At 36.3% G+C, this 12,459-nt stretch overlaps 2 protein-coding genes across 21 annotated transcripts in view; both read left to right on the plus strand.

Moving 5' to 3' along the window:
* The window catches only part of elna (elastin a), a 60,179-nt gene extending 51,553 nt beyond the window's left edge, over nucleotides 1-8,626 (plus strand). For 16 of the 20 annotated variants that reach the window (XM_058418248.1, XM_058418253.1, XM_058418258.1 and 13 more), the window contains 5 exons: nucleotides 423-470; nucleotides 2,655-2,687; nucleotides 5,310-5,342; nucleotides 5,625-5,678; nucleotides 6,639-6,778. In XM_058418248.1, the coding sequence (XP_058274231.1) occupies nucleotides 423-470; nucleotides 2,655-2,687; nucleotides 5,310-5,342; nucleotides 5,625-5,678; nucleotides 6,639-6,685 (215 nt within the window). In that variant the 3' untranslated portion in view covers nucleotides 6,686-6,778. Of the gene's footprint in view, nucleotides 1-422; nucleotides 471-2,654; nucleotides 2,688-5,309; nucleotides 5,343-5,624; nucleotides 5,679-6,638; nucleotides 6,779-6,814 lie in introns of those variants that run through there. The other 4 variants (XM_058418257.1, XM_058418252.1, XM_058418265.1 and 1 more) reach the window with 2 other exon arrangements.
* A 1,909-nt stretch (nucleotides 8,627-10,535) lies between these two features.
* limk1a (LIM domain kinase 1a) overlaps nucleotides 10,536-12,459 on the plus strand; it is a 57,629-nt gene continuing 55,705 nt past the window's right edge. Inside the window, exon 1 of the mRNA XM_058418841.1 lies at nucleotides 10,536-10,701. Within this exon, the coding sequence (XP_058274824.1) occupies nucleotides 10,644-10,701 (58 nt within the window). The 5' untranslated portion in view covers nucleotides 10,536-10,643. The remainder of the gene's footprint in view (nucleotides 10,702-12,459) is intronic.

A 12,459-nucleotide genomic window follows, 5' to 3' on the forward strand; every position in this document is an offset into this window, starting at 1 on the left:
ACTAAGAAATGCAGCACTGATACACCTACAGCAGAAAGCTAGTTAGAAAGTTAATAGATGTTTTTGTTTGATATAACCTCTGATTTATTTCATCCATGGCTAAATATGAGTGAAGTCACTAAATTAAGTCTCCGGGTGTAAATATTGGACAATTGGTATTCTGTGAGAGACAAAAAAAAAAAATAACTATCAGTGGATACCCATTTTACTTGTTTTTCACAATAAGCATATCTAGCACTCACACTACAATAATCCTATTGTATTACCTTGATTTCTTTCTCTCCATATAAACACGTTATATATATTCTAAAATACTGAAATATATTTCAAATATTCCATATTCTCATATGTTATAGCCCTCTAGAGTATGTAGATGTAGTGTTGTAGTATTTAAATCTTATATAAATCTTTCCTGTTAACAGGTGCCATTGCTCCAGGAACTTATGGAGGTTATCCACAGGCTTATCCAGGTAAGAAAATCAGCACTGTACTTGTAGATTTTACATTAGACAGTAAGTCACAATGCAGTGAGGGTAATTCTTGAATCTGATTGGTCAGAAGGAGTGGATTAATGATCTATAACAGCAGCTCAGACAGTAGTTCTGGCTGCAAGGTCCATGTTAATGCATTCATTCTAACAACATTATTATTTATATACAGAAGTAAGGAGTCTTGTACAGCAGGTACGCGATACAAGGCATTCTCTTTTGCCAAGAGAAAGGGAAAAAAGAGAAGCTGATGAGGGATAGACTGTTTATATCTGTTACAGCATAAGTGAATGAGCACTAAGTGATCTTTCACGAAACGTCATTTATTAATAAATTTAAAAATATTGTCGCTATGGTCTGAAAAGAATAAAACATGTCAGGGTGTGCAGTTATAGGAAAATGATCAACTTTTGGGTTAGGGTTAGAAAAACAGCACAATGGTGTGTTTTAGTCCTTATATACTGTAGAACTGATCTGGTAGCTGATTTGGGTTTGTTATTTATTGTTCAATGACCTTTAGAATTTAATAATAAAGAGATAGGACTGTATGCCATAGATCAATGACAACACAGTGCGCTAGAAGGAGAACAGCTCCATTTATCAGCAAATTAAAGGAAGACTCTATAGCCTGGCTCGTGGCAGGGTGACTTCATCTCGATGACGATCAGAGTGTAGGCGAAAATCGACGTCTTGTTTTTGAAGGCAAAACTTTTCAAATAGCTTCTGAACATTTGTTTGACTTTGCGCTAATGTGTTCTCTATAAACAGCAACCCATAAGTGAGAACTTAATGATTTTTTTTTCCCCAAAGACACACAATACAGCAGAAGTTCAATGTGGTATTTTAAACTTTCGGTATGTTATAAAGGGAACATTGTGGTTATGGAGATGGTACCCAACACATACAGAAGGGATGTAACTGGACATTTATTCAGAATAATAGATAATAGATAAGGGTTGCTTAGAAACAGATATAAAGACAGATATGGGTGTCTGTCAGTTGTTTGCCTATTAGGTTACTTAGATCCAAAATACAGCTGTTGCCATATTTTAATATAAACTGACCCAAAATTCAAATAAGAAACATGTTTTCACTCCAAATAAGCTATGAAAATGACATATTGTGCACGGCTAGGAGGGAAAAAAAACTTTTTTGAGTATACTAACTCACTTTTAAACATCATTAATAGAAAATCTTGCAGGAAAATAATTCAGAAATTGTAATGAAATGCTGCTTAAAATATTCAACCATAATTACCTTCATTGGGTAACAGAGTTTTGTGTCATTATTACACAAATCTAAAACTACTTTGTTGACTTGAAATCAAATTTGACTATTATTTTTTTTTGGTCTACAGGAAAAAAGCTTTAAGAAATAGTTTTTGTTGGTTCAGGTCAGGTGCCATGAAGGGCTTATGTATGTCTCACACATGTAGCCTTATAAAGGCAACTGATGTTATGTGGTTTGATTCTGTGTAATTCCATATGTCTGCTTAAAACATCTAACAACAGTTATAATACTGCGTGTGGACACACCGTAACCTCACTTTGCTTTCCAGTCCTTTTAGGATTCTGTGAATTTGCGATTATAGAAATTAATGCAAAAATCAAGCAAACTTAATTCTTGTGCACTGAACATGTCATAGGAAATAATCACACATGTGTCTTCACTAGTAGGAGTTCAAAAGAAGAACCCTGTGCTTGCAAATTTGCCAAATTCTAGTAATTTTCCGCAAAAAATAAGATGCAAAAACGCCTCAAGTTGCATTGGAAACTTTGTAAAAAAAAAGCTGCTGCAAAATCAAGCATTTCTGACCGCAACAATCACATATAAAAACATCCACAAAATCCTGGACTGCTTTTCACGATATGCACACGTAAAACAATCTCAGATATTGAGTTGATATTATTATAAATCCTCAAAAAGCGGATGTGGTATATACTGTTTACTGTAAACATCCTACAACTATCAGTGAACCATTTCCAAGAATAAGATATGTATAAACAAGATAAGAACAGAATCCTTTTATTGTAACACTGGCTTTCTTATATCATGGTACTTAAAGTAGGCTGATATCCTTAGATACTCGTCAGAGTTACATGTGACACTTCTCTCTCTCTCTCAACACTTTGGTATAAAATTTAATTTACCCTTGTTTCGGAGTAGGACTGGGACTGTGGCAGTATTGCAAGATGGCAGGTAATGACAGAAAGCCTGACACTGGCTCAGTGTTGTAGCATACAGAAAGAGAAAGAAACAGATTGTGAGCTTGAGATAAAGCGCAGATGGTTTAAACCACTTAAAAATTTCTAACATATGAGCTTCCTTTCATTTCCAGTATATGGAATGGACAGCTATTCTCATGGAGAATTTCTCATGGAGAATATCATAATAAAAATAAATAAATAAACGTTTCATATGAGGTAATATCACGCATCCTTGCATCTCATGGGTGTCATGAGACTTCCATGAATTGTAGTAAAAAACTAAACTTTGTCTCTGCTGATTTAAATAGAAATCTATTGGATAAAATTGTGTAGATTTTTTGTAAAATACAGATGAAAAATTATTTTAGTCGTTATGACCTAAGCAGATTAAAAGATTAAATTCTGCTCCATAGGATTGAGTGCAAGAGCAGGAGGAGACACATAGAGATAACCTCTCGGCTTCTTTCTCTTTCTGTTTGCAATGTCAGGCTTTTTTTTAGGAGCATTAACACACCAACAACTTACCAACAAGCAATGAGTAAAAAAAAAAATTACTCAAACATGTTTCTCTGCTCCAGGATAAAAAGCAAAAATACGTCCCATGTCCTTTAAGTTCTCAGATATATTGGCTCAGTGTGTATTTGCCATACAAGTTAATTAATATGAAACCCCGTAGCAAACCTAAAATCTAAAACTTTACTGAGAATTCCCGATCTTATCTTTTTCCACACGTGGTTTTTAAAGTTTTAAAGATGCTGGGACACGTTTTTGTTTTTTATCCACATACTGTATGCTATACGTTTTCTGTTCCTCAGCCTGAACTTCACTTCAGCACTTACCTGCATGAAGATACTGATGGAGGAAACATGTGCCTCAACCTATTAATAGTTGAATAGTGTGGGAGTTTGATAGACGTTTGCTATTTGCTATGTAAAGTCATACCAGGCCTTGATGCAAATATCATGCAAAATGAATTTGCACCATATGACAACCTCACACTGGTCTGATATTATACAAGCAATTGTCTATTGTTATTATGTGCTTTCTGACTCAGCAATGAGCTTAAATTTCTATTGCCACTCATTTCCATAAAACTGAAACTGATCCTCATCTCCTTCCTAACTCTCTGCAGATGTCATGTTAGCTTTTAAGAGAAGTGTAATACGCTGCTTAGCATTAAGAACCTTAACAAGATAATTTATTTATTTATTTTATTTTATTTTTATTTTTTTTTACATAAATAGTTTCTTACCTTATCAGTAGCTTTCTGGTAAATTAACAGCTGTTAAAGAAAAACCAATGACGGTCGCTTCGGTTAAAAGATTTCTTAATGTTCTTTGCTTGTCAAAGTATTCTTCTGGCTTTAGTATAGACAGAGAAAAGTAATACACGACCTGGAATTAGCTCTAGCATGCTATTTCCTGCTCAGTTGGCTTCTTTGTGCATGATTAAATTACATCAAGCTTACATTTTGTCAGTATAGGCTGTAGCATGGAGGTGATGATGGCTTGGTGGTTAGCACATTTGCCTCATCCCTCCAGAGTTTGGGGTTTGATTCCTACCTCCCCCATGTGAAGTTTGCATGTTCTCTCCTCATGCATCTCAGACTTTTTTCCGTGTACTTTGGTTTCCTTCCCAGTCTAGAAACATGCAGTGTAGGCTGATTGGCATCTCCAAATTGTCGTGGGTGTGTGTGTGCATTTGTGCCCTGCGATAGGCTGGCATCTTGTCCTGGGATAGGCTCTAGGTTCCCCATGAAGATAAGCAGTGTGAAAAATGGATGGATGAATGGGTGGCATTTGTATTGCCATTATATACAATTTCATTTTAGTCAGTTCTACCTTGTACTTCTATTTAAGTGGATACAAATTTAAGGGAATTGGCAGACTGGACTATGACAGATATGTTAGACTGCAATGGATGGACTAGGGTTGTGGGATGTGGTAGCTTAGTGGTTAAGGTGTTGGACTACTGATCAGAAGGACATGAGACCAAGCCACCACTATCACAGGCCCCTAATCCTCAATTGTTCAGTTGTATAACATGTAAGTCATTAAGAGTGTCTGCCAGATGGTGTAAAATTACATAATAGCAGTCTTTCACCAGTCTAGATCTATAGATGTTTAAACTAAAGTGCTGTAAAATGTCAGTCACTGTGTAATTAGATTGGAGCCACTGCAGTGTTTTTGGCAGAAAAGCTTAATGTTTATTGCAGCACTTGCAGAATAATGCTATGATATGCTTCCAAGCTGGACATATGAGGTACAAGCGTACAATTTTACATGATGCCAACTACCACAATTTTACAATCTGCTGCTCATGCTGCATCACATGCCACACATTTTCTGCCCTCTTCCACATACCTGAACTCACAGATTCCCATGATGAGCTGGTGTCTGTTGTGATTACATACCAAATCTCACTTGGTTTGTCTTGATATGTAGCCTCTAAAAAGGACGATGCAATTTCGTAGGTTTGTGTTCAGCTTTGGTGAAACCTGATGAAAATAAATAGTAGATTCAATACTGATCTTAGCACTGTCATATATTCAGTATTGCTATGTATTAATTCCCTCAAATATTTTATTAAATATAGTACTATTTCTGTGTTTTAGGAGGATATGGGCCCGGGCTGTCACCTCAACAAGGTAAGTCACATTTTACTTTGCTAGCAACGTGTTGTGTGATCATGTGTGTAGCTTATTTAGCTTATATAATTAGGATATAATCTAATTAGCGAATTCCAAAAACAGATATTGGTATTAAATTTTTAGCATCAGTGAAATAAAAATGATTTTTTAAATAAATAAATAAATAAATAAATAAATAAATAAATAAATAAATAAATAAATAAATAAATAAATAAAGCTACAGGCAATTATAGTGAAACCAATCATTTAAAATTTCTTTTATTTCTTCCCTTTTTAAAGCTAAAGCTGCCAAATATGGAACACTTCAAGGATTCCTGGGTGGAGGCTACAGAGGTACATTAACCATGTTATTATTCCTACAAGAATAATAATAATGACTAAAACATATGGCATGTTCAACTGAAACAAATGTCACCATGAAAAAGGCGAAAACAAACTTCTCCTCAACATGTAGCTAGTAAGAATCACCTGGATACTGCTTTGTCAGTTGTGGACTCAACAGATGAAACACTATGCCCAGATCTATGGTGCTCATGTGCTGACTGCAGACCTGAGCTAGCAGTATTTTAGAAATTGAAATCTTGGATTTTATAGACGCTGATCCCCCATGAAGATATTGGGCACTTTCACGCAGGATAATAGGCAACACTTGGATTATACATACTGTCAGGTTCCGCCAAATGTGTGAAGATCCCTACTAGATACCCACTGACCAATTCAGTGTTCATATTTCAAGGGTCACACCTTGTTTGGAGAAACTTTAGTCAAGTAGCCCTCTGTCAGGCATTTGAGTGCAACATCTACCACATGAGGTGATCCCTTAACTGCTAGAGTCACTTAGAGCACACCATACTATTCCTCTCACTGGATTGAGACCATGTGTAAAGAAATGTGTAAAATGTGATGGAGAAATGTGTAAAATGTGATGGAGAAATGTGTAAAATGTGATGAAATAAGACTCCACTCTAGTCAAGGTTTCTTTTCATTCAGTACTGGAGTCCAGAGAAGAATAGTGTGTAATTTATTGCAAATCATACGTCAATATCTGTATGTTTAAAAGTTTTGGATTAAGGTATCCAGGTGGTTATAATCTTCAGTGATGATTAGCAAGAATATACAGAACCAAGAGTTAATTGGTGATACAGTTAAACTGGTTACAATTCTTAGAAATCTGTTTCTAGACAAAGAAGAAATAGGGAACTAGCTAATAGATTAGGATCTAGCTAAATCCTTACTATTTATAAAATTTGTGATTTTGTGGTGCAGTTTTATTAATTGTAGTGTCTTTCCCAGGTGGCGCAGGGTGCCAAGGCAAATACTGCGGCAGGAGGAGAAAATAAAACACTCTCTTGGGACGTGAAATGACCTCAAGAAACAATGGTGCTACTGCATGATCTAGAATGTACATTTGATATGCAAAAAAAAAAAAACAATCCTATCATGTACAAAAATCTGTTTTATACCTACAGGATATGTTTTTTTTTTCTCAAGAGAAGCTGAGGAAAAAGGATGAACATTCCAGCTGTTCATGTGGCACATTCCAACATGTTGCTGATGTCTCTTTTATTGTAGATAGGGACACCAAACTAAAAGAAACGAAAAGACCAGTTTCAGGTTCATTATTTGTCATTTGTAGACATTTGAGGCACTTATTTCTTCTTCTTTTTATTTTTTCTCGGAAGATTTTGAAAGACAAAAGCCATGATGTTTCCTTTTTGATGGTGCTAGCATTGGTGGAATGACCTTGTGTAACAGAATTGGTTCATAAGTTTTGCATTTGATAGCTAATGTCCTTTATTCCTGTTTGTTCATATTTATAGGTGATGGACTTTTGTGCCTAAATAATAAAAAAAATGGTTGTGCTCCATTTTTTCTTTTCTTTTTTCTTTTTTTTACGCCTGTGCTCCAAACAAACCAAAAACATTCAACTAAAATGTCAGTGGCATTTTTTGTACTCCTGATAAACCTTTCCAATCTTTCAAATAAATAAATAAATAAATAAAATAAAATAATAAAACAATGGATATTAGTTTCTATTCGCTATTCAGAAAATTTCAATCATAATTCCATTAAATGGTCATGAGGAAACCTACAGAATGTGACTCTGGGGATATGTATCCTCATATTTCATCTACACTGACTAGATCTAAAAGCAGGTCAAAATCCTGAATGAATTCTGGCTACAAAACCATCAGCAGTTGAATTATTGGTGGATATGATTGAGGCTGTATTGTGCATATTTTTTGCTCATCTATGAAACAGTTCTGCAAAAGACCTAGTGGTACCTGAAAAGTGTTTTCTAGCATATGATAAGTCCATTTTATATATATATATATATATATATATATATATATATATATATATATATATATATATATATATATATATATATATATTGAGTGCTGACTTGCTAAGACTCTGTTGCTAAAGACGCAAACGTGGAAGCTGAAGAATTTACAAAAAAGAGAAATAATCGTGCCGGTTTTACAATCGACTAGTTTTGAACCTGAAATGACACTTCGAACATTCCTTAAACATGCGGGAATTGGTGCTTCCATCACTTGATCTACAGACGTTTAACCCCTTTTATATTCAAAGAATTTGCTATTATATATCGTATGCATTCAGTATGACGGCTCATGTAACTGCAGGATAAATTTGTTGCTTTTGTTGCTGTTTCGTTTGCACCATGTGAACTTGACCTTGACCTTGACATTATTACCGAGTTTGTACACATGCTACCAAAATATTGTTTTCTGTTTTGTTTTGCTTTCAGTAGCTTATGCATTTTAGTCACTGTGGAAATCTGTAATACTGTATAAGATTTTTTTTTTTTTAAATATGTGAGCTGTGTGTCTGCGAGTTAAAGCGTGTGTGTGTGTGTGTGTGTGTGTGTGTGTGTCTGTGATAATCCCTGGTGTGTGTTGATATGTCTAATTTTTTTTTTGTTTGTTTAATTGACTAAGCTTCTCTTAATAAGCGTCACTAGCCAGTGTATTACCCATCTAATATTAAATTAGTTCTTCTTACTGATTAATATTTCATGTCGTTGGTAACACGTACTGTTTCAAGTTCATCCGAAATGTGTGTTTCTTACCTGGTGCTGTGTTTGACCTGTCTGTGGTCATATATGTCTAATGTGCCGTGTCATTTCCATCTAATTTAAATAAAGAGGTGGGGCTATTGCACTTTTTCCCACGGCACACATATGACTTGTTCCAGGAAATCTGGGCCTTTTTACTGCTTTAGTGAAAATGAAATAAACCGTTCTGAAACGAAAAGTGTTCTTGAATTATTTCACAGTCATTAATCCTATATTCATAGTAAATATAAAACTATGCAACCGAGAATAAATATAAAGATAAATATACAAACTAAATATATTAGTTTGGCTACAAGAAGACATGGGCTGCATTCAGAAATGCATAATATTCGTGCAAAATAATGTCAGAACACTAGTACTTTAGCATATTATTTTAATTTTAGAGCACCCTGGCATTTATGCTATATCTGTTTAATAGTTTTTGGACTGGCAGTGAATCAGCAAAAGGTCTGACTCCACAAAAGAGAGCTGACTACTATTAGATAAACAGAATTACAAGAGAAGCTTTTTACGCAGTGCATTTAAATACAAAACTCATTATAAATTGTTATAAATTGGATCCAAGGACTGTCCCAGGGTCACTGGATAAAAGACACTTTGGATGGGGTAAATTTTATCATCAGAATGGGAGGAAACCCAGGCAGTAAAAATCAAACTGGTGGAAAAAAAAATACAGATATAATCCTGGCTTCAGAAGCAAGTTCACGGCTTGATTCAAAACCTTGTATAACCCTAAACAATAACCAATAATGCTTTACAAGACATTTATCAACAACTCTCAGATGAACACACTTATCTAGCTTGAAGCATATTGATGTCTTAAAGACTATTAATACACTATTTTGCCAAAAGTTTTGGGACACCCCTCCAAATCATTGAATTCAGGTGTTGTTTTTTCACGGGTTGGGCTCTGCCCCTTAGTTCCAGTGAAAGGAACTCTTAATGCTTCAGCTTCATACCAAGACATTTTGGACAATTTCATGCTTCCAACTTTGTGGGAAACAGTTTGGGGATGACCGCTTCCTGTTCCAACATGACTGCACACCAGTGCACAAAGCAAGGTCCATAAAGATGAATGAGCGAGTTCGGTGTGGAGGAACGTGACTGGCCTGCACCTTAACCTGATAGAACACCTTTGGGATGAATTAGAGCGGAGACTGTTAGCCACTTTGAGGGTTGTCTGCCTTTAGACGAACATGAATGTAATATGGAGTTGTCCCGCCTTTTGCAGCTATAACAACTTCAGCTCTTCTGGGAAGGCTTTAGGAGTGTGTTTTTGACCATTTCTCTAGAAGCGCATTTGTGAGGTCAGGCACTGATGTTGGATGAGAAGGTCTGGCTCGCAGTCTCATCCCAAAGGTGTTCTATCAGGTTGAGGTCAGGACTCTGTGAAGTTCCTCCACACCAAACTCCCTCATCCATGTCTTTATGGACTTTGCTTTGCGCACTGGTGTGCAGTCATGTTGGAACAGGAAGGGGTCATCCCCAAACTGTCCCCACAAAGTTGGGAGCATGAAATCTTCCAAAATGTCTTGGTATGAAGCTGAAGCATTAAGAGTTCCTTTCACTGGAACCAAGGGGCCGAGCCCAACCCCTGAATTCAATGATTTGAAGGGATGTACCCCTTATAGTGTATCACTAATGTGCTGACAATGCAGACCTGCACAGTTCAGGGCATGGTTTGGGACATCACAAAGCAGTAATAGTTATAGTAAACCAGTCTATACAGAATCTACTTTTTTAATGTGTTTTGTAAATGCTCGTTACAGTATTGTATCATTTGTTGAATCGACTTCATATGACTCGGAGTCGACACTTCAGTCATGGCTTGCGGATTAAAAATCCTGCGCACTTTTCCATCCTCCCTACACAGCAGTAACAGAGTGCACTACATCTCCAATAGGGAGCATTATGAGATTATTGCTAGCCTACACCGCTCTTCCGGTCAGTATTTAGTGAATTGCGTTTGGTTGGCCAACTCGCAGCGTGTGATTGGTTGACTAATAGCATTGTCCCGCCCCCTCTCTCTTCCATCCCGCCGCCCTGCCCATCGCTCCATTGGCGAATTGGCTGCGTCCCATTTGGAAAGAGCACAGTTTACTGCCCGCTCTCTCGAGGTGGTCAGTGCTTTGGGGCGGAAGAGATCAGAGATTCCTGCGCTAGGCTCTTTGGCGGAGCTCCCGGACCGAGGGTGAATGAGGTTGATGCTGCTCTGCTGTACCTGGAAGGACGAACGCATGGGAGAGGACGAAGGTTCGTGTTTGGGTTTGATAAGCGCGTGCCAGAGCCAGGGATGGATGGGAGTGTGCACTTCTTCTTCCTATAGGCGAAAGCTTAGAGGTCGTATGGGATGCTCACTCATAGTCGCTTGCTAAAAAGCTTTTATTTTGCTTTAACTCCAAGTTAACATAAACTAATCTCGCTCTTAAGAGTAGTTGAAAACGTGATTATTATTATTATTATTATTATTATTATTATTATTATTATTATTATTATTATTGTTATTTGGTTTATTGTGGGGATTTAAGCGCGTGAGACGTGTTTGGATTGTACAAGCCACAGTGCGGAAATAAATGTGCTGAAATGGTTTCTTTGCAACAAATTTTGATATTTCATTTGAGCATCACTGTGATGTTGCTCTGAATATATTTTTATTTCACGAATCTCACTTTAATTCATTCCACTTCACTTTCCAAATATCTTTCCATGTTTTTAATTTTCTGTGAAATTTCTTCTCAAACACCTTTTAAGTTTTATTTCTGTTATGAATGATATGTATCTTTGCAATAAGGCCATAAATATACAAAAGTGTCTATAGTCTTAAATGACTACACTTTCTTTCTTTCTTTCTTTCTTTCTTTCTTTCTTTCTTTCTTTCTTTCTTTCTTTCTTTCTTTCTTTCTTTCTTTCCATCTGTTCTTTCTTTCTTTCAGACAAACAGAAAGAAAGAAGGATGGGTAGATAGAATAAAGTATCTATCTATCTATCTATCTATCTATCTATCTATCTATCTATCTATCTATCTATCTATCTATCTATCTTTCTGTTTGTGTCTGCCTACCTATGATGTCTTCTTTCTTTCTTTCTTTCTTTCTTTCTTTCTTTCTTTCTTTCTTTCTTTCTGTCTGTCTGTCTGTCTACCTATTATGTTTTCTTTCTTTCTTTCTTTCTTTCTTTCTTTCTTTCTTTCTTTCTTTCTTTCTTTCTTTCTGTCTGTCTGTCTGTCTGTCTGTCTGTCTGTCTGTCTACCTATTATGTCTTCTTTCTTTCTTTCTTTCTTTCTTTCTTTCTTTCTTTCTTTCTTTCTTTCTTTCTTTCTTTCTACCTATTATGTCTTCTTTCTTTCTTTCTTTCTCTTTTTCTGTCTGTCTGTCTACCTGTTATGTCTTCTTTCTTTCTTTCTTTCTTTCTTATCTGAACACATTTCTGGGTGTATATATAGTCAGTCTCCTGTCTGCACGACACACTCAAGTGACTCATGGCATGCCTTTATCTCTCTTTCTCGTGGCTGTCATGTAAGCTAGCAGGGTTTACTGTAGAGTTATTGCATACACACAGAGCAGCATTTGTTTTAAAATTAGGAATAAAAAACAACATATTCCTGCCTTTTCATGACGTATTTCTATAGATTAGTTATTAATATAGGCAGCTCAGTGGCACAGCGGGTAGCGTCGCCATCTCCAGTTTTGATCCCAAGCTCAAATTACTGTCTTTGCCTGGGTTTTCTGGTTTCCTTCCCCTTTCAACTGTGTGTGTGTGTGTGTGCGTGTGTGTGGAGCAGAACTGTCCATTGATTGAACGCCAGTCCGATTCATTTTAAGAGAGCAGAGAGCAAAGTTCTAATACTCCTTTGGGAAAACGGCAATCAAGAATGAATTGATGCTTTTTTTTTATTTCTGGAGAATGACCATAGACCCATCCATCCATCCATCCATTTATTTTCTGAACTGTTTATCATATACAGGGTTGAGTAGAACTTGGGGTCTATCCCATGGGATGTGGGGGACCCAT

Source organism: Hemibagrus wyckioides, linkage group LG20 (genome assembly GCF_019097595.1).
Source record: "Hemibagrus wyckioides isolate EC202008001 linkage group LG20, SWU_Hwy_1.0, whole genome shotgun sequence".
Taxonomy (NCBI): Eukaryota; Metazoa; Chordata; class Actinopteri; order Siluriformes; family Bagridae; genus Hemibagrus; species Hemibagrus wyckioides.